At 36.0% G+C, this 23408-nt stretch overlaps 1 protein-coding gene across 3 annotated transcripts in view; it reads right to left on the reverse strand.

The window, feature by feature from the left end:
- Positions 1 to 410: 410 nt before the first annotated feature.
- The window catches only part of STK17B (serine/threonine kinase 17b), a 43321-nt gene continuing 20323 nt past the window's right edge, over positions 411 to 23408 (reverse strand). For 2 of the 3 annotated variants that reach the window (XM_011952059.1, XM_011952060.1), the window contains 6 exons: positions 22826 to 23038; positions 12220 to 12364; positions 10084 to 10210; positions 7781 to 7829; positions 6162 to 6341; positions 2873 to 4575 (listed from right to left, as the gene is read on the reverse strand). In XM_011952059.1, coding sequence (XP_011807449.1) covers positions 4293 to 4575; positions 6162 to 6341; positions 7781 to 7829; positions 10084 to 10210; positions 12220 to 12364; positions 22826 to 23038 — 997 coding nt within the window. In that variant the 3' untranslated portion in view covers positions 2873 to 4292. Of the gene's footprint in view, positions 4576 to 6161; positions 6342 to 7780; positions 7830 to 10083; positions 10211 to 12219; positions 12365 to 22825; positions 23039 to 23408 lie in introns of all 3 variants that reach the window. The other variant, XM_011952058.1, reaches the window with a different exon arrangement.

Below are 23408 nucleotides of genomic sequence, written 5' to 3' on the forward strand. Positions count from 1 at the left end.
TAAGCTTCATTCAGGCATGAATTACAGTGCTATTGCCTGTTAGTTCAACGTTTATGAACCAACAATATATATTAAATGAAGTACGATTAAATAGAAATACACAAACTTATTTATCGATCAATTGTTTAAAATGCCATGAACAGAGCCTTGCAGGAACCTAACTCTGTATTTCCCCAAGGAGCAATGATTAGTAACTAAAGTGTGGGAACTTTATAGAACATAACTACCATGAATAATGAGAACTGACTGTTCCTTAGTCTACAACCAGATTATAACTATCTTGAAGAATCCCTCATTCATGTTTTGTGTAACATGTAGTGCACTGCAGTGCAACATGTAGTACAGTTAAATTCATTCATTGACATTTTCTAAAAATTATTCCTTGATACCAGCAAATAATTGCTTTCAGATTTATATGCCTTTACAGATGTTTATTAGACACAAGAGGGTTCATAGATGACCTATGTCAAAGGATAGAACATCCAGACATACTTTCAAGAAAAATAGATTTAGAAATGCTTTGAAACAAATGACAACCACAGATATAAAAAAGTGCTTTTTAATTTTTAGCCAGAATGATCAAGTTGATGTAGTTTTCTTACTGGAATACTCATAATAATGTCTGTTTATATGCCTCAAGCAATATTATTATTTAATAAACCATGGCAGGGAAGTTGTAATTTATGTAAAATTTACAATTATTCTTTAAACTACTTTTATAAAATTATAAATTGATGATAATCCCCGCAAACTGAAGTCAAATAATTTTAATACTACTTGAAATTAAAGTACAGTTGTTTATATAACAATGAATAAGGACAAGATATCAAACCGAAAATTCAAAAATAAACAGAAGAAATGTAAACAGTTATAAAATATCAATATTTATAAATGTTGTTTAGAGGAAGGCTATTCAAAGCATGGTCCATTAACTATTTGTGAGCTGTCCAGAATGAAAGAGGCTTGTGCCAGAATGAAAATCAATTACATCACTAATCATACTGGCTCAGTTGACTTTTTAAAAATAACAAGACGTCTTTGATAAAGGAAGCAATGTGTTGATTTATATTCTGGCACAAGTACCTTATCTCAGTACTGACTAGAGCAGGGGTCCCCAACCCCCAGGCCATGATTGGCCTGCACAGAAAGTGGGGGGCAGGGGGGACGGTGCCAAGCATTACTGCCTGAGCTCAGCTTCCTGTTAGATTAGCCATGGCATTAGATTCTCAAAGGAGCTCGAATCATATTGTGAACCGCACATGCAAGGGATCTAGGCTGCATGCTCCTTACAAGAATCTAATGATAAATGTAATGCACTTTAATCATCCTGAAACCATCCCCCTATCCCCCCAGTCCTGTGGAAAAATTTTCTTCCACAAAACCTGTCCCTAGTGCCAAAAAGGTTGGGGATTGCTGGACTAGAGAACAGTTAACGGCTTACTTCCTTTAAAGTGCCATTACAATTTCACTGCTCAGAGCTAGGTTTTTTACTGTAGGGAAAATAATTAAATTGCAATTGTAATTGCCATCTATATATCCTCTATTTAAAAATCCTATCTATTTAGGGATTCTCCCCAAAAAGCAAATTAAACTTTAAAATATCACAATATAACACTTATCTTCGCATGTGTTCAAGTGTTACTGACATCTGTCCACTCATAGGGGCTCTCTAGATTCCTACTTTAGAGAAATACATTATGCTTTTCAATCTCGGGAGAAAAAGAGTAAGAACTGAATCATTTGCTGAAAAGCTCTTAAATGATTGGTGTATTTTCATATTTCAATCAATAAAATTATTTAAATTCACACCTTTGTAAAAAGACTGCATTTTTATATTCTTTGTGCAACCACTAGTTGCTTTTCTACTATAAAACTTAATATTAGGAAAAAAGGCATGGAAATTTACAACTCTGTATTCTACTAATTAAAGGTAGATGTAAACTATTTTAAGATTTTCAGAGAAAGAGAAAGTTGGTATAAAGTGTCTTTTTACAAATGAGCTTATAATTTAAAATTCAAATATTTCTTGATTTTTGGGGGGATGGCATAATTCCTCTAAAAATTAAAAATACAATATGGTCTTCAGAAACATAATCATTTCCTCATTATACAATGACTTACTAAGCTTTACTTGCATTATCTTAATACCAAAGGCAAGTAAATGGACAATCAACAATTTAGAAACAACTCATCAGTTTTAGATATACAAGGGCTCAATTTAGATTATACAATGTCTGGTTTGTTGGACCAACAAACTACTTAAAGAATTTAAATGTCATAAGAAGAAAATATAAAGTCATATGAAGAATATAAATGTCATAATTTATATGTCATAAGAAGAGAGCTCCTGGGCGGGGGCACGCTGGCTCTCGCCTGTAATCCCAGCACATTGGGAGGCCAAGACGGGTGGATCACTTGAAGTCAGGAGTTTGTGACTAGCCTGGACAACATGGTGAAACCCCATCTCTACTAAAAATACAAAAATTAGCTGGGCACAGTAGCATGCGCCTGTAATCCCAGCTACTCAGGAGGCTGAGACAGGAGAATTGCTCGAACCTGGGAGGCGGAGGTTGCCGTGAGCTGAGATCATGCCACTGCACTCCAGCCTGAGCGACAGAGCGAAACTCCATCTCAAAAACAACAACAACAACAAACAAAACTCCTTTGGCACCTGAGTTGAGCACAATATACCACAGCAAAGAATCTTGAAAACTGTCTAAAGAATGTATTATATCTATCTATAGATACATACATACACCTATACATACACACATGTGCACACATACACACACAAGTAGAAAAAACTTTTCCTTAACAAATGCTAAAGATGTTAAAGAAATTCACCATGTGGTCAAATAAAGTGACCTGACAGTTATTCAAAACAGTTTTAAGTTATTATTAAAGAATTTGGAAACTTATCAAAATTTTGAGAAGTTAAAGGTCTAAAGGGGGAACACCAGGTTGTTGTTACTGTTTGTCAAAATATTTCTTTTGATACAGCAACACGGTCATGAGATCACAGTTATCTTGATAACAGATCCAATATAACAGTCATCAGGTGAAAATTCATAAAAGATTACCCAAAAAGGACTAACTTTCCCCATCATTAGGGCTAGGTATAGTCTCTAGCCATAAGCAAACATTTTGCTCTCCCTAGTCTCTTTCTTGCATTTGTTCCAGCAAAAGACTACAATGAGGGGCCACTCTGCAGATGGCTTTAAGCTGAGCCTCCTCACTCACTAGGAATTTCACACAAGAACTTCAGACGAGCCTGATGTCATGTTTTATGATCACATCAGTCTTGCTATTGCTGACTCAGGCCTGTGTTAATAGACCTACCGGTGCTGTAATTTTTTATGCATACTTTTAGAACTCTGAATGACTGACTTGTATTCTAAGATACAGAAGACATCTAAAAATCAGTAAGCTGTCTGAGTGTGTCAACATTTTCTTCTATATTCAATTAATAAATATGTTTGCCTAAAAATAGAGAATATTTAACTTTACCTAAGTATCTTCTACCTAGAAATTCTGGAGGATTAAAAAACTCTACACTTGCATACCAAATATCTCCATCCAGACCTTATCAGATCTCAAGTAGGTTGGGAGGAGGAAAAAGACATTTGCGTTAAAATGAAGCCATGCTACTCTTTTCTCTGCTCCAACTTGTAAAGAATATCCCTGATCAGGTTTCTAACTCCCTCTTTGCTCTGGTTAAAGGATCTCTCTCATATAACAGACCACAGAGAAGGAAAATCTTATGCAGTTTCAAAATATTTGTAATTGAAAAACATTTTCAATTGTAAAATGTCTCTTGAGCATCTATGAAGTAGAAATTACTTTGGCTTAAACTTCATACTGCTTTCCTAAACAAATTATGTTGATTGAGGCATGGTAAAAGAGTCACTTTAGAGAGAGAACCCCTTAAAGTCCAATGTCTTGCGTTCAGTTTACACCAACCATAATAAAACTCAAGCCACTTTTTTTGTTGATATGCAAAACATTTTGATAAGTTCATTTGAACTTATTTCATTAACATGTAAACTCACATACGTGTACAATTTTACTTTTTGTCATATATTTAAATATTTTCTTATCTGCAGAGCTATCTCAGGATATGAAATCATAACATGCTAGCAACTAGTAATTTAACATTAAAACACTCCCTAAATTATTCTATGCAAAAGTGCATTTACAATATAAACATGTCATATATGAAGCTACAAACCATAATCTCACTGGAGTGGATATAAAATTTCAAATTCAGTCCAAATGAGTCAAAGAAAAAAGTGCTAACACAGCAAATCTGAAACAAGTTCATGGGGATTGGGTAATGAGTCATCGAAACGAAATCTTTTGGAAACCATGCTGCTATCGTCTGGGATATTCTCTTTGTCTTCTCTATCACCACAGGTTCCATTACAGGAGGATTTAGAAGTCTTGTCTTCAGAGGACCTTACAGAATGATCCTGAATTTGAGAGGAACTGGAAGTTTCTTCAGGGTGAAACAAGTTTTCAAAGTCCCACTGCTGTAGCCAAGAATGAGAAAGGCATATCTCTGCTGTTGGTCTTTTCCTTTGAAAGAAAGCAGAAAGGGAAAATTGGGAATGAAAAATGAAGTTGAAAATGTCTTCAGTTTGATAGATTATAGACATATTTTTTACTTATTGTGAAAATAAAACATACTCATAATATAAAATCCAAACAGTACAGAAGAGAATAATAATGATAATAGCAGCTTTTACTGAATGCTTAGTTATATGCCAGGGACTATTCTATATGCTTCAAATACATTATTCAACAATCACAAGAAACTAACGAAATGGGTACTATTATTCCCCTCATTTAACAAATATGCAAAGTAGGGTACCAGGAGGCTTGAAATTTACCCCAAATCTCCTAACTTGTAAATGGTTAAGTGGAACTTTGACTCTAGCGTCTGTGCTTTTAAGCATTACACCATATTATCTCTCATGAAGGTAAAAAGTAAAATTATTTTGTTTTTTCATTCCCCCATCCCACCTCTAGATATTTTTTCTACATATATGTGCATATACATACACACAAACATATACACACACATACATACACACACACAGAGATGGCTTCACATACTCCGTTTCTGCAATTGGCTTTCTTCACTCACTCAATAATGCATTTCAAGCATTTTTTCACATCAGTACAGAGTTAACATATTTATTAACCGCTGTATTATTTAGTACTCTTCCATATGGATACACCATAATTTAACCAGATGCCTATTGAAGCTTCCAGCATTTTGCTATCATAAATATGCTGCAATGAATATTGAGAAAATGTTTTTTGGGAGCTTCTCTAATTATTTTCATAGGATAAGTTACAAGTAAAGTTACTGGGTCTTTATATTTTGAAAGATGGTGCTTAACTGCCCTCCAAATCACTTTTTTTTTTTTTTTTTGCAATGGAGTCTCGCTCTGTCACCCAGGCTGGAGTGCAGTGGTGTGATCTCAGCTGACTGCAACGTCTGCCTTCCAGATTCAAGCAATTCTCCTGCCTCAGCCTCCTGAGTAGCTGGAACTATAGGCGCACGCCACCATGCCCAGCTAGCATTTTGTATTTTTAGTAGAGATGCGGTTTCACCATATTGGCCAGGCTGGTCTCGAACTCCTGACCTCATAATCTGACCACCTTGGCCTCCCAAAGTGCTGGGAATAGAGGCATGAGCCACTATGCCCAGCTAACTCGCTTCTTTTGTAAGGCTGTCAAAGGGCATCCAATCCTTCAAGATTTCACAATCAGTAAATGATACTTGTTATGTAAGTAAAATTATTTAACTATAAAACATTTACAATAAAGTCTTATAACCAGCCATGTGTACTGTAAATTTCTATGTCTGATTATTTTAGGTAATTTCAGGGATTAGTAGTGGGTTGTGAGAGAAATAACTCAAATCTTTGCTTCATTTCAAAATCCCCTGTTGTATATTTTGTATCTGAAGTTATGTATTTGTTAATGATTGCTCATACCACCTCTCTCTTCATTTTACCTAGAACTTGAGCACACTTCTAATAATTTTATACTATTTTAGAATATACTTTTCTTGATAGGCATATATTATTTATTTTGTAATAGTATTTAAACAAATTAAATCTGTAATCATATTTAAACAAATTATTACTTACTCTGGATTTTTTACTAAAAGGCTCTGAATAAAATCTGTGGCCAGCTGTGAAACTGATGAAAAAGTTTCTTCTGAATAATCAACATTAACTTGAGAAATATTGAGGTATGTTTCTTGATTATCTTCTCCCACAAATGGTGATGTGTGAGTTAACAACATATATGCTATTATACCAATATTCCTGAAAAAAAGGGAGGGGACTTAAAAAGTATATTAATTTTTAAACATTTATATAAAGTATAATCAACATTCAACATACTCCTCTCCTCAAAACTGGTACGGTTAAACCACAGACTTACATTGCTTTTCAAAGTTCTTATATTATTAAAACTAAAATAATGATCTCAAAGTGTGCCTCACAGAAAGAGAATACAAGGGAATGCACGTGTTACATAAATACAATGTATTCAATAAATATTATTATTGCTACCATCTATCCTTCACACAGATACCTGCTGTGGAGTACACAAAACTGCTGCAGCATTTCCTAAATGGTTTCCAATGGCAAAGTAATGACTTGTGAGATATAAAGAGAGGTTCTGCGCAAATAGAAGCTGCAAGTTTGGCGAAGCACAAAGCTGGGCAGGCAAATTTTTTCACTGTAAACATTTTAAAATCTGTAAATATGTTAATGGCAAGTCTGGTGCCCAGGAGCCAGAAAAAGACAATACAGTACATATTTCACCAACTTATTTAGCCATATCATCTTTTTTCCTGGGCAAATGCATGAGCAGTTCCACAGAATACAGAAAAAGTCTAAACCTTCCACCTGGTTTGTGGAGTCAGTCCCCTTTGTGGTCTCAATTGAAGCTCCAGTATCAGTTCTGGTTCTATTCCCTATCATATTCTCTCTTTGCTAGCTACAAAAACTCACAATTTCCCAGAGATGTACTCTCATAAAAGTACATTTTTAGGTGGACCTGACCTCATTATTCTGCTTAACAAATACGTTCTTCAAGCTTTTTTTTTTTTGGTCACCCAGGCTGGAGTGCAATAGCATGATCTTGGCTCACTGCAATCTCTGCCTCCCCAGTTCAAGCGATTCTCCTGCCTCAGCCTCCTGAGTAGCTGGGATTACAGGTATGCGCCACCACATCTGGCTAATTTTCATATTTTTAGTAGAGATGGGGCTTTGCTATGTTGGCCAGACTGGTCTCGAACTCCTGACCTGATGATCTGCCTGCCTTGGCCTCCCAAAGTGCTGGGATTATAGGTGTTAAACCACCACTCCTGGCCAACTCTTTTAGACCTAGATCAGATGTCTCCCTTCATGAGGTGGAGCCCAGCAATGGACTGTCTGCTGCTGCTTCTATGCTTATTAAGCATTTCACCTTTATCCTAAAACATGTATCACTGTACTGCAGTTATTTTGTTCCTTTACTCAACTGACTTTTCATCATAGAGAGAGATTTTCCTATTTATTTCCATACTTTTGGCTCAGAACTTAAGTATTATTTAAAAAGAATGGATACGTAAATATTTTCCTGTAGCATAATAATGATATTCAAATAAAATCTTTTGAAGAAAGTCTTATTATTTACTCTTGGAGTCAAAGAACCTCAGAATATACATTTCCCAACTTTCCATAAAGAAGTATTTAGGTAACTAACAAAATCTTACCACATATCTGTTGCTGTGGTAATGGGATCATAGTTCAGGATTTCTGGAGCTGAAAGAGAAGATAAAATTTAAATTCAATACTGACAAATTTTAAAACAAGAAAATCACTTGATATTACATTATAACTGGGACCAGGCATGATGGCTCATGCCTGTAATCTCAGCACTTTGGGAGGCCAAGGCAGGTGGATCACCTGAGGTCACAGTCAAGACCAGCCTGGCTAACATGGTGAAACCTTGCTTCTACTCAAAATACAAAAATTAACCAGGTGTGATGGCACACGCCTGTAATCCTAGCTATTCAGGAGGCTCAGGCAGGAAAATCCCTTGAACCCGGAAGGCACAGGTTGCAGTAAGCTGAGATCCCACCACTGCACTCTAGCCTGGGCAACAGAGTGAGACTCCATCTCGGGGAAAAAAAAAAAAAAAATTATAACTGGATTTAATTTTGGAAAGTCTAGTGATACAAGATGATAGAAATTTAGCACAGTATTAATTATCTTGTGATTGGACATTTAAACATCCCTAATATTGAGTAAATTATATGATCAGATGGTTCAAAAACACGGATAATATTCTTGGAGTAACTAGTGGCTAGGTAGTTAAACTCATTAAATTTAATCTCAGAGAAAACAATTATAAAAAAGTAAAATGTTGGAAGCTAGAATTTAAAAAAAAAATTTAGTTTTATTACTTTGGAATTAATTTGCATTATTTTATTAGACTAATTTAGGTTTTTCTTTTGGGGTAATGTCATGTGCATCTGCAATGACATTATGAGCAAATTTTGCTGCTCGGAAATGCTAGATTTTCTTTTTTCTTTTTTGAGATGGAGTTTCACTCTTATTGCCCAGGCTAGAGTACAAATGGCATGATTTCAGCTCACTGCAACCTCCGCCTCTTAGATTCAAGCGATTCTCCTACCTCAGCTCCCCCAAGTAGGTGGGATTAGAGACATGCACCACCATGCCTGGCTAATTTTGTATTTTTAGTAGAGACAGGGTTTCACCATGTTGGTCAGGCTGGTCTCGAACTCCTGACTTCAAGTGATCCACTCGCCTTGTCCTCCCAAAGTGCTAGGATTACAGGTGTGAGCCACCATACCTGGCCAGAAATGCTAAATTTTCAAGTGGATTAAACATTCCTCTTAAATTATCAAGGACCTAATTTCCAAAGTGATTAATTTTCTGCTGTCTTCACTTGCCAAAAAAAGTGCAAAATAAATTCTCTATGCTTTCTAAACATTACCATATTATTTCAAATTAGTAGAGTTCAAACTAGGATTTATGAGTGAAAAATAAGTTTGTTTCATAATACGGTTTCATAATTTCTCCAAAGAGAAACTGTTTCCTAAAGCCTAACATTTTTATTAATAAAGCCTTTAAATCATATACAGTCAGCTTCTGTTAAACCACCTACAACATTTTCACATACGTCTGTGAGCTGTGTTACCAATAATTACATTCATTTATCTAGGACCCCAGTTAGCATTCAAAAGTTAGTAATTTTCTGTTTTTTATTTTTGGAAAAGACAGCTGCCTAGCTGAGTCACATCTGTTCTGTTTAACTGTATCTTTTCAATGTCCACATGGGGACGTCGGTACGAACAACAAACAAAAAAAGGTAAAAAGATTGTAAGTTAAAATACTTCAAATTTATATGCTGCTTCATACAACCTAAAAACCTTTCATATGCATAATCTAATTTGTTGATTTCATACAATATACTCAGATTACCTAATCAAAGGTTCTTTTTGGCACTTTTCTTCAAAACCCTACTTTCACAACCCTATGCAAAACCTTGTATTTTAAAGCAGAAGCAATAAACAAAAATGGGGCGGCCAGCTAACAATTCCTGTAAGTTTAAACTGAAGATATCTGTATTGTGAACAGCTCTGGAATTGGGACCAGAGAGAAAGAGAAGTGAGATCTAGCCAATAGCCAGGCTTCAAAGACAATCATGGGCCACCTGACTGTCGCATTTTTTCTTTTTCCATTTTTCTCTTTTTCCCTAACTTCCCTCTTACTCATTTCTTTTTCCCTTATGTACAAAGTTTTTATACACAAACGTTCAACTTGTACACTTACATATTCAGTGTCCCCTGAATTGCTGTAAATGTTTCATACTTTTATTCAATACATTTCATTTAAATGTGTCGTAACCAAGTTTTAATGTATCAAAATACTTGAACCAATTAAATCCTATTAACTGAATTGAATTACATGCTCTAAAATATAGTTCTACAGAGGTATCATTTACTTAATAAATTTCAAAATGGCATAGAAAATAAAAGGAAATTCCTACCTAAATATTCTGGTGTTCCCATGATTTCCCGAAGTTCACACGCATTCCCTATTTTTCGAGACATTCCAAAATCTACTATTTTAATGTCGCCGAGAGGGTATATGCTGCTCAGTAATATATTCTGTGGCTAAATAAAGTACAACAAAAACATGGTAAGTAATATACAATAAAAGCATACTAGTCTCAGATGGGAGGTATATTAAGTGGAATCATCACTTGAGTCATGAGTCAATATAATTTGAGTATATTGAGTCATGCATCAAACATTTACTGACTTACTACTTAGGAGGAGCTATTAGTCAATGATGCATAAAGCCAAAAACACACCCAAAAAGGATTCTAGGTTTGAAGAAAAAAGAAGTTAAATGGAAAGATTAAGATATAGAACACTCAGTAATAAAAAGACTACCTCATTCTGTCAATAAGAAATTCCAAGAAGGCTTTGCAGTACAGATGGTGCTTAATCTGAGAAAGAGTATGCTGGATAGAAAGGTGCTCTGGGTAGCTGGGTGCAGTTAAACATGTAAGGTGCATGGTTATTACACCCATTTTACAGTAGAAACAAGTACAATTAGGTTAACAAACTTGAATATGAGTAAAAATCTTCATTCTTAGCCAATACCATCCTGTATTGTAGCTTCATGCAGAATACTTGGGGCCAGAATGCAAATAAATAAATACATAAATTCTAAAGAACTGAAAAAAAAAAGAAAAAAAAAGAACAAAAAGGTGCTCTAGGGAGCAGCACTAAAGAAGGCATGAAGGAATGAGCATGTAAACATTTCCAGAAACGAAAAATGGTTCAGTACAATGTGATGATTCTGGATGAGCCGGGTCTGACTGTTCCCTGGCTTTAGCTTAGACAGTAAGAGGCATAGTACACCTCATCCATTGCCTCCTAGAACCACGTGACTTTGCTTTACTACTATCGCAGGCCCACAGCCTATTACAAAGTTCCCTGCTGCTGTCATAACCCGTACCTTTGCCAAGGTGCTGCTCCCAAAATCTGTGCAAAGAATTATAACAGTCGCTTAACTTTGGGACAATCTCATGCTTGTTTATTATTAAAGCACAGAGCCTATTACAGGAGAAAAGATAAAGGTAATTAGCTCTGTTGTTGTCAATCATAGGTTTATATGCCATCCCAGACTTCAAGTGCTATGCGATGCTATGTAATGTACTTGGGTTGATGTTAGCAGGAAAATGACCCAACAGGAAGCTAGTGGGAGCATGATTATCTTGGCATTTACTATGTTGCTTCTTTTCCAATATTTTATCAGTTGGGGAAATAGCAGGGATACTAGATGGTAAATACTGTCCCCCTGGCTCCATAGTGGGGTCCAAAACAGAACTACAGGGTTTTATCTTTTGAAAAAGCAGTAAGAGGGTTTGGAAATTAAGAGAGAGGCCTGTGCTGTAGGTGGAGATTTTTTAATTATTATTATTATTAAAGTGGTAGTAGAAGCCAAAGGATCATGCAAGGAGACCACACAAAAATAGAAGAATCTAATGCTTAAGAAATGAGAGACAGACTGATTCAGATCTTAAGGTCCTTGTGTGGCTATGAAGGAAGGATAAGGAGAAAGGATAACAACATGAGAGACACAGAAGGAGAAAAGGATAACATGAGAGATGGAGATCAGAGATTAGAGGTTCGGGGCTTGGGTAAACAGTCTGAATGATCTGGAAGGAGCCAAAAGACTGAAAATCTCAAGACAAAAATGAATGAAAGTAATAGCTGCAAATGAATAAGGATTAGCAGGATTTATTTTCAGAGATGGAGATTACATAATTGAGCATTTCAGAGATAGACGGCATTTTAAAATAAGAAGGTCCAGGATGTGGTTGCAAGAGTGGGATGGAATGGAATAATTCCATCTAATGTAGGATTAGAACACAGGAATGATGCATTTTAAGAGCCCAGTAAATTGAGCTGCTCACACATGCAGTCTTCTCCTTTCTGCCAATATAAAATTAAGGCCATGTAGCACACAGGTAAGCAAAGAGCACACCAGTGCAGTCTAGACAACCAGGAACCAACCGTTGTTTCCTGTTAATACCAGTTTGCAATTGTGCATACTAAGAGCAGAAGAACAACACAGATGTTGCATTACTTTAAATCACATGTTACGTTACCTTTAAATCAAGGTGTACAATGTTATTCTGATGTAGATAATAAACTCCTTCAAGTATTTGTTTAACGAGTCTGATAACATCATTTTCAGAAACCATTTCAGCCAAATCAGGTAAACATAGGTTGAAAATTTCTCCACCTGCAGCACTGAAATAAAATTCAAAGAACAGAGACTTGAAAATCCATTCACCTAAACACTTTTAAATATTGTGTACCTGTTAAGTAAAAGACATACAACTATATAAATGTTAATACACTACACTTAAAGACAGGGCAGAGACGTGAGAGATCTTTAAGGAAAAAAATAAGTGATGATGGCTGGGCGCAGTGGCTCATGCCTGTAATCCCAGCACTTTGGGAGACTGAGACAGGCGGATCACTGAAGATTGGAAGTTTGAGACCAGCATGGCCAACATGGTGAAATATCTCTACTAAAAGCACAAAAATTAGCCGGGTGTGGTGGCAGGTGCCTGTAATCTTGGCTACTTGGGAAGCTGAGGCAGGAGAATCACTTGAACCTGGGAGGCAAAGGTTGCAGTGAGCCGAGTTGGCACCACTGCACTCCAGCCTGAGCTACAGAGCAATACTCTGTCTCAAAATAGAAAAGACAAGAAAGGAAAAGAAGTGATGAGACTTCTTCAAATTCTGGGTACTAATACTTGAATATTAATAAATAAAACTGAATTGCTTTATGATCCAATAATGTTGCAGCCTGCCTTCACCGCAATAAAGATAAAAAAAAAGTAGCTCTTTGTGCTCTTCTCATATATATACATCTATATGTATTCATACATGAATTCTTAGATACATATCATGTATTTTGAGCCTCATGACAAACATGTGAGGTACATGGTTATTACACCCATTTTACATTAGAAACAAGTACAATTAAGTTAACAAACTTGAATATGAGTAAGAATCTTCATTCTTAGCCAATACCATCCTGTACTGTAGCTTCATGCAGAATATTTGGGGCCAGAACGCAAATAAATAAATAAATAAATTCTAAAAAATTGCAATTTAAAGAATACTGAAAAAGGCACAGTAAAAAATTCCTAGGTTTGGAATGAATTATCGAAACATAAATCCTAACTCTTCTATTTACCTGCAATATAACTTAGGGTCAGTTACTTATGGTCATCCATACAGCAGAAATATCAATAAAATCAACAGATTTTTTTTGCGGGGGGGATTAAATCTAAATAAGATAAAATTGGTGAGTCAGATCATGCAAAAACATTTATACAGTTATTCATCAAATTTGTAAGGTATATTTGGGAATACACAAGTATATTCTATTTGAAAAATAGGAACTCACTCTAGAAAATACTACTACTATATTTTTATTTCTTTGCCTCACTGCTACAACCACATCAAGAACAGTATCTAGCATGCACTGCAGTAGGTGGTCAGTAATGTTTGTTGAATGAATGAATGATGGAATGGGTGGTGATTCTTTAGAGGGGTTGAAACTGGGGATTCAGAAGTCTCAGTGACTGCCAAGAGGAAGAAATATGTCATAAGTGTTGGGAACCATAAGAAGAAAAAATAATGGTGGGCTCAAATTTGAGTACCAAGTTGAAAGTCACAAGGACTGACATTCACACTGCAGATATAATTTGCAATTGAGCAACCTAAACACAGTAAGCCAGTTAGAAGCCACAAAGATTTGCTGCTTTACACTTTCTGACTTTGCAGAAAAAAAACTATAGGACAGCTTATAGGGAATACACATGAAAGCTCCAATCACATATATGTCACTTTAACCCCATTACACCCACTGAAACTTGCTGTAAATTCATGAGATAGATAGATAGATAGATAGATAGATAGATAGATAGATAGATAGATTTTTTTTTTTTTTTTTGACAGAGTCTCACTCTGTTGCCAGGCTGGAGTGCAGTAGCGCCATCTCAGCTCACTGCAACCTCCGCCTCCTGGGTTCAGGAGATTCTCCCGCCTCAGCCTCCCGAGTAGCTGGGACTACAGGCACATGCCACCATGCCCAGCTAATTTTTGTATTTTTAGTAGAGTGGGGGTTTCACCATGTTGGCCAGGATGGTCTCGATCTCTTGACCTCACGATCTGCCCATCTTGGCCTCCCAAAGTGTTGGGATTACAGGAGTGAGCCATCGTGCCTGGCCAAGACATTAATTTTAATATCTGCCTCAACATAACATGATAAAGATAATCTGAGTAATGAAAAGTGTAGTTTGCTGTTAAATTTATAGTAGTGAACTCTAAAATAAGGTATAGAAAGACAATTTTGGGAATTTACATTTTTTTAATCTAAAAAAAGAAATAATCTTCGAGAATAATTAATATACAGACTGCCTAGAGGCCCTTGGTCTGCATGTCAGAGTGGGAACCCAGGCACAGACTGGCAGTGACATCATCACTCCTTCCCTTTCCAGTTATATTGTTTAGTTTCAATGATACAAATCCTCTCAAAATAGAAAGTGGTCTAAATACATTCCTGCAAGGACACTCAAAATAATATTACAAATAATATTATATTAGGTAATAGTACTAATGCAATCATAAGCAAATAAGAAAATGAAGAAATAACCCTTTAGATTCTCTTAAAATATATTTTTTGTTATGTACTTTATAAGATATAAATACTAATAATCTAGTCCTATCTTATAAAAATCAGACCAAATAAGTTGAAATTAGGAAACAGTATAAAATACGAATTCACATATCTACACCCCCTAAATATATAAAAAATAGATGCGCATTCTTCATATGTACAGCAACATAAATTGTTTAGGTAAGAAATTTAATCTTGAATACTTTATGATTATTTACCAACCTTTTATATTACAAATTCGCTAAAGTTACTTCAATAACCAGAACATTCCTCCAATTCTAAACTTAAAAACAAAATACAAGAACGTAAAGTGAAAGTAAGGAAAGCGATTCCCAGTGCCTAGGAATAGACAGGATAGTACGGAGCATACAGGAGTGCCTACTGAAATCAAGACTGCCCGGGTTTCATTCTAGCTCTGTCACTAACCAGGCTAGGTGAACTGGGACAAAATGTGCCTCTGTTTCTTCTACTGTAATGTGAATAATATAATAGCTCCTACTTTGTGGTCTAAGAATTAAATTGGATAATCCACATAAAGTATTGAGCACAAAAGATCCTAGAAGAATCAAAGCAGATCATTTCAATAAATACTTATCACAGTGTCTGACACATGGTAAATATTCAATAGACAGCAGTTTTTTTTCTTTTTTTTTTTTTAGACTGAGTCTCGCTCTGTTGCCCAGGCTGAGTGCAGTAGCACAATCTTGACTCACCACAACCTCCGCCTCCTGGGTTAAAGAGATTCTCCTGCCTCAGCCTCCCAAGTGGCTAGGACTCCAGGCGCGTGGCACCACACCCGGCTAATTTTTTGTATTTTTAGTAGAGACGTGGTTTCACCGTTGTTAGCCAGGATGGTCTCAATCTGCTGACCTCATGATCCGCCTGCCTCGGCCTCCCAAAGTGCTGGGATTACAGGTGTGAGCCACCGCGCCCAGCCAATAACAGCTATTATTACAATGAACCAACAAACACTAATTGCAAATCTAGCCAATGTCTCGCCTTTCCGAAATTTGGAGCTTTTTGTTGAACTCCTGATTTTGAAGGAAATTTTTAAAGTCCTTGATAAATGAAAATCTATTTTTAGAAACACTATACGGTACATATAAAGATGCACACACTATACTCTTAAGTGAAAAAAGAGGGTTACAATAGAATATGTCCAGTAGATCAAACTTTTGTCTCTAAAAGTACATATGCACAGACCAAAAAATGAGAATAATTTTTTTTTTTTTTTTTTTTTTTTTTTTTGAGACGGAGTCTCGCTCTGTCACTGGGGCTGGAGTGCTGTGGCCGGATCTCAGCTCACTGCAAGCTCCGCCTCCCGGGTTCACGCCATTCTCCTGCCTCAGCCTCCCGGGTAGCTGGGACTGCAGGCGCTGCCACCTCGCCCGGCTAGTTTTTTGTAGTTTTTAGTAGAGACGGGGTTTCACCGTGTTAGCCAGGATGGTCTCGATCTCCTGACCTCGTGATCCGCCCGTCTCGGCCTCCCAAAGTGCTGGGATTACAGGCTTGAGCCACCGCGCCCGGCCAATAATTTTTAAATACAGGAACATACCATAAAGTAACGATCATTTACATGTGATTTCTCTTTTCTATATCTCCTAAATTTAACACAATGAATAGGTATTACTTTTATAATCAGGGAAAGTATCCTCAGAGTTTTTTGCTTGTTTGTTTCAATAATAAGATCAAATAAAATACTATGATCGTCAGCCAATCACACTGTTCCAATAATAAGATCAAATAAAATGCTATGATCGTCAGCCAATTACACTGTTCCTTTTAGTTTGATAAGCTGACCAATGTCTTTCGTAGGACTGCCATTTCTCACACAACAGAGGAACATAGGTGGAGCTACAGAAAATAGGAAAATTAGAAAGAGTTAAGAGGAGGGAAAGAACAGATAACACAAGAAGCAAATTGCAGAAGTTAGCAGAAATTGGAAAAAGAAACAGAAGCAGTGAGTAGCAAACAAGACTTTTGTTAAGAAAAAGAAAAGAAAAAGAAAAAATATCTACAGTCAGAAAAGCTACCTATATCATTATCATTGACCTGGGAGCTACAATCAGGTGACTTCTACTCTTTCTCTCTAATAAGAGTTTGCCCCTTGCAGGGATATCAACAAAAAAATTTAGAAATTCAGCATCTGTGTTCACTTGCTAGTGCATGTATACATGTGTTATGTGTAAGAATATGTGACAACAGTACTCTAGCACAGGTTACACAGTCAGGAGAATCTATGTGCTATATATTATCTAGATCTACATCTGTTTTTTATAGGGAACAGCAAGTAGAGAAACTCTTTTAGAAATATTCCTATAACATAAAGTTAATATATGAAAGATTAAAATCAGAATATTTTCCTATCAAAAATGATAGATTTCTGTGAGTTACAGAGAGCCAAGAATTTCAGTAAAACAAAGTAATATCTCAATTATCCATAAAATGGAAATCAAGTCATATAGCTTTGAAAGACCATGGTAAAGATTTTTAAAATAAGCATTTATTTCTAGTGATCAAAATGAACTTGTTTTAAAATTTGAATATTAAGAGTCTCTTTAAAATTCTATTCCTATGCTAATGGAAGAAATACAGTCCATGGGATTTTAGAGTGGAAAGACATTAGAGTATTAACTAGACATATGATGTGAATACCAATCTCCCTTTTGGGAGGATTGTTTTAAAAATCAAATGGGAATACAGATAATGTGCCTATCACAGTGCCTGCCAGAGTGTAAATGTTCAACATACGTTTAAGATCATATTAAAATGTTATTTCTCTGGTGATTGAGATCATTCCAGAAGGTAAGGCTTTCTGTTTTGCATGTTTTGTTATAGTCTCCATCCTTTTCTGTTGGGTATTTAGTATTTACATAGAGATGTTTAGTAGACAAAATTTCTTGACAAAAAGAAAATAGCATTCTCACATAATCTCAGAGTTGTCTCTGATAACTTTAAGTTCCCCTTTTGATCTTCCCTATTTCTAGGACAAAGTTTTTGTTCTGTGCTCTCCAAAAGGTAAGTACTTTTTTTTTTTTTGAGTCGTGTCTGGCTCTGTTGCCCAGGCTGGGGTGCAATGGTGCAATCTCAGCTCACTGCAGTCTCCGCCTCCCAGGTTCACACCATTCTCCTGCCTCAGCCTCCAGAGTAGCTGGGACTACAGGCACCCACCACCATGCCTGGCTAATTTTTTATATTTTTAGTAGAGATGGGGTTTCACCGTGTTATAGCCAGGATGGACTTGATCTCCTGACCTCGAGATCCGCGCACCTTGGCCTCCCAAAGTGCTGGAATTACAGGTGTGAGCCACTGTGCCCAACTAAAGTTAAGTATTTTTTTACGACCAACTTTAATTTGCTCAAAATGCAGCATTAAAAACGTAGTATGTCCAATTAGATAATACCTTCCTTCCAGAAGTTTTTTAAAAAGCTTTTTAAAATGTATAGCTATATTTTATTTAATTCTACAAATATGCTTTAAAGACACTTGGTATGGTAAAGTCTTTGTCTCATGGATGGTGGTGATAGAATGACTCAATTATCCTCAGATTTTTCTCCATATGTATAAATAAATCTAATACTACCTTCCAGAAAAGTAAGATTTATATTACTTTCTGAAAAAATGAAAGGCTAAAACAATCATGTAGACTTCATAACTGGCAATGAAATACTTTCCTATGAACTATGTATTAAAATAAAAAATGAAAGATTTTAATAATCATTAAAAGTGACAAGCAGGTTGCAAGAATTTGAGATTAATTCACAAAAGTAAACTGATTTAAAAAATAGGTTAGGCAGAGGCAAAACAAAACACAAAAGCAAAAAAAGGCTATAGTTGTTCCAAAGAAAGTTCTAGATTGATTCATATAATTAGCAAATGTAACAAATCAAAAAAGCGTTTTTTTTTTTTTTTTTTGAGCCAAGTCTCGCTCTGTTGCCCAGGCTGGAGTGCAGTGGTGCAATCTCAGCTCACTGCAACCTCTGCCTCCAGGTTCAAGCAATTCTCCTGCCTCAGCTTCCCAAGTAGCTGGGACTACAGGCGTGCACCAACATGCCCAGCTAATTTTTTGTAGTTTTTAGTGGAGATGGGGTTTCACCATGTTAGCCAGAATGGTCTGGATCTGCTGACCTTGTGATACCCCTGCCTCGGCCTCCCAAAGTGCTGGGATTACAGGCGTGAGCCACCGTGCCCGGCCAAAAATGTGCCTTTTAAAAGTGACTGTGTGCTGCTCATATGGAAGGAAATTTGACAACATCTAATACAACTACATATGCATTTACTCTTTGACCAGCAATCATTCTTCTAGGAATTTACTCTAAAGCTACATCTCCATAATAATTCCCATTCACAGAAGGTCAACTGACTAAAGCAAGATCCAACCATACAACAGAGTACTATGCAGCCATTTAAGAAATCAGCCATAATAATAGTTAAAAAGATGCCTATGAACTAATGTAGAATGATTTCTGGAACATATTCTTAAGTAAACAAAAATACAAGGTGCAAAGGAATATATCTAATATACTACCTTTTCTGTAAGAATAGTAAATATATACAAGTTTGCTTATATTTGCAAGAAGAAACACATAAAGAATGAGCCAGAATGAATAAATGTGGTTACCTATAAAGGTTCAGTTGGAAGAGAGCAGAAGGTTCTTCATCACTTCTCACATTCTATATTGCATCTCCCCTCTCTCACAGTGAAAACCCAGGTTCTCAGCAATACTTGCTCATTCACTTTATCCAACAATACGTACAAAATAGTTTCAGCATAACAATACTTATACTACTACCAACAGCAAACTACTTAGTACAACTGGTGGACTTGAATTGGAGCTATGAGACTTCCTAACACTATCCTTAGAAAAGGCCTAAAAATTATGATACTCCGTTAAAAGTGAGCATGTCCAACACCCATATTTGGTTTCTAAATGCTATTCTCCACTTAAAAGAACCAGAACTTCTCTCAGAGAGATGGCTGATTACAGGTCTGGGGCAGGGAAGATAACAAGATGACCCTGGAAATCTTGGTGTGCATAAAGCAAGGGAGTCCTCAAACACCAATGAGATTATATCAAAAGGACATAGGAAGTAGCTTGAAAGGGAACCACTGATAAGCTTGGGACAATTTGAGCATGAAAAAAAGACAGTGGCAGAAACTGATTAGAACTCATTAATTAAAACATAATGGGTTATTTTCCATTAACGTCATGTGTTAGATTAATTTTTAAAAAACATGAAATCCATTGAAATATTAAAAAGTGGGAAAGGGAAATCACTAGATGTTAAAGAAGATAATATTGGCCAGGTGTGGTGGCTCATGCCTGTAATCTCAGCACTTTGGGAGGCCGAGGTGGGCAGATCACTAGGTCAGGAGATGGGGACCATATTGGTCAACATGGTGAAATCCTGTCTCTACTAACATACAAAAAATTAGCTGGGCGTGGTGGCGCATGCCTTTAATCCCAGCTACTTGGGAGGCTGAGGCAGGGAAATTGCTTGAATTCGGGAGGCGAAGGTTGCAGTGAGCTGAGATTGCGCCACTGCACTCCAGCCTGGTGACAGAGCAAGACTCCATCAGAAAAAAAAGAAAAAAAAAAAGATAATATTCACATGGTCTGTAAATATCACAACACAGATTAATTAAAAGGGGAAAATGTTCCTTTACAATAAGGAGAGCTAGAAGACTACATCTTAAGCATGTTCAAAATTAGCAAAATCAGTAATAAAACAACCTGACTTTATTGCCACCTGATGTGATACAATACACATCATCACCCACACCAAATACTTCAGCATAAAAAGGAATATCATAATACCTACAACTTTCAAATGGTTCAGTAAATGTGACAAAATGCCAACAACTGGTGAATAAAAGTGAAGATAATAAGGATAATTGTTAATTGTACTATTTTTTCAACTTTTCTATATATTTGCAATTTTGTAAAATAAGAGTTGGGGAAGAAAAAGTGTGTAGGATGATTTGAGGACAGAATTGACTGGGTGATAGTTATTAAATATTCAGGCCAGGCGCAGTGGCTCATGCCTGTAATCCCAGGACTTTGGGAGGCCGAGGTGGGCAGATCACTAGGTCAGGAGATTGAGACCATGGATGAAACTCTGTCTCTACTAAAAATACAAAAAAAATTAGCCGGGCATGGTGGCGGGTGCCTGTAGTCTCAGCTACTCGGGAGGCTGAGGCAGGAGAATGGCGTGAACCCTGGAGGCAGAGCTTGTAGTGAGCCGAGATCGCACCACTGCACTCCAGCCTGGGTGACAGAACAAGACTCTGTCTCAAAAAAAAAAACAAAAAACAAAAAAAAGATTACACCATTTTATTTTCACCATATAAAAATTACTCCACACTACTAAAACAATGAAAGCTGATTAAATGTTTACCTTCAACTGAGACTACTAAATGTGACAATGCCACCCCAAAAGCAGAAGGCATAGTAATTAAGCCGAAGTTCTAGCAATAAATTTTAGTGGGTCTTAGTCACTCTGGTAAGAAATTGAATATATTAATCTACTTAACCATTTTCTGAGTGCTTGCTACATTTCAGCCAGAAGTATAGAGATCAGTAAGTTCTGCCAGTTTACTGGGTAAGGTACCTGAGTCAATTTTCCGGAGTATGAACAAGGTCCATCCATAAAATGTCTCAAATCTTTCCGATGTATTTTGTCGCTGCTGTTTGGATGAACCCCCAAAAGAGGATTTTATGAAAGTAATCAATGTTCTTATGTATATTCATCCTCTAAACCTAGTATTCTACTACTGTTTTTGACAAATGTTAGCTACTTTTGACACACTTCAAACATGCAGATGTTATGCAAGTAGGTAACTTTTCAAAGGTCAGCTGAAGAATCTTTGACAAAAATAATTATAAAATGTATGAAAAATGAAATCATATTGCTAGTATTTTGGCCTTTTCTACAATTCTAATTTATTTTGAAAGTGCTATAAAACACGCCTTAATATGGTTCTGGGAAATGTACACAGTATTCATTCTTAAATGAACTACTTGTCAGTTGAACATTTTGCAAAATCTTCATTTGCATTCACAAGTTGATTCCAGCCAATCTATTTTGTGGAACAAAAACATTAATTTTAAAATAACTAAATACAAAAATAAGGTTAATATACCTTTAAATTTAAAAAGGCAATGATGCAAGTTAGTTACTAAAAAGAATTACTATAGTTAGCAATACTTTTTTTACTAAAATAAACACTTACCTCTTCGTAGTTTACCATAAAATATATTTACCTTATTAAAAACTATTGGCACCTAAGGCATACTAAACATAAATCTAGCTGATCTCTTCCAATTGTCGCAGATGTTCAAACACATTTTACATACTCAGAATAAATGTGTCAGACAACCATGCAGCAAAGGCACTCTGTAAGAGTCATGTGTCAATATACTCGGTAACAAACCAGTTACCTTAACAATCCTCTACCCCTATCACCTGGTGAACTGTAGAATACTGGGGTGTTCTCACTTTTTCACAGACTTGTGGCAAGAGATACATTTATTTCTTATTGCTACAACTAACATAGTGCTTTACACATTACACATACTAAATGTATTTCTTTAACAAACAATGTACTAAGCATAGTTTTATGCCATTTAACTTTCCATTCTCCTTATTTTCTTGAAGCTATTTTTCAAATAGATGAAGAAAATATACAAATTACTTCAATTCTATCTGCCCATCAGATTGTGTTCAGAAAAATTCAATCAATCAGCCATTAACAAAATAATGTATATTCCCTTCTCCACAGTCCTCAAATGTTGTGTTTGTCATTTGTTTATTCTGTGCTGTTAGTTTTTGTGTATGTGCCTGAGGCTGTACATTTAGTCTTATGAAAATATCTGAATATAAATTAGGTCCCTTTTTCATTTTATTAACAGGAATCTTTACAAGTTCTTGTCACACTTTAATCATTCCTATTCTTGATATTTTAATCATCTTATCATACCAATTAAAATAGGTACCATTTAGTATATACTTACTATTCCAATATCAAAATGATTTCACTTGTATTTTCATAGACCTCATGAAGATTAATAACTCGGGGACAAGACTTTGCCAATTCAAGCACAGCAATCTCGTGTAAAATCTCTGCTCGACAATCCTGTCCTCTTCTTCTCTTTTTTAGAAATTTTGCAGCATATTCTTGGCCAGTAGATTTTGATATACATTGTCTAACCACAGCAAATTTTCCTCTGGGGGAAGATGAGAACAATCAATTTTAATTTTTCTGCAGAGAACAAAGTTAATATATTACAGATTCTGTTATACCTCCAACTTAAAGTCAATTCTTTGAAATATCTGTGCAATTAGGAACTTATCTTTGTTCTCTAAATTGAATCAAATATCGTATGTACTTTTATAAAATGTATAGTGCTATCATGTACGAAGGTAAATGGCAAACTATAACAACAGGATAAGACAGAACTATATTTATTCTTCACTATTAAAATGATACATTATCTTGGGAGGCCGAGGCAGGCAGATCACTTGAGGTCAGGAGTTCAAGACCAGCCTGGCCAACATGGCAAAACCCTGTCTCTACTAAAAATACAAAAATTAGCC

This window comes from Colobus angolensis, unplaced genomic scaffold, assembly GCF_000951035.1.
Source record: "Colobus angolensis palliatus isolate OR3802 unplaced genomic scaffold, Cang.pa_1.0 Scaffold330, whole genome shotgun sequence".
Taxonomy (NCBI): domain Eukaryota; kingdom Metazoa; phylum Chordata; class Mammalia; order Primates; family Cercopithecidae; genus Colobus; species Colobus angolensis.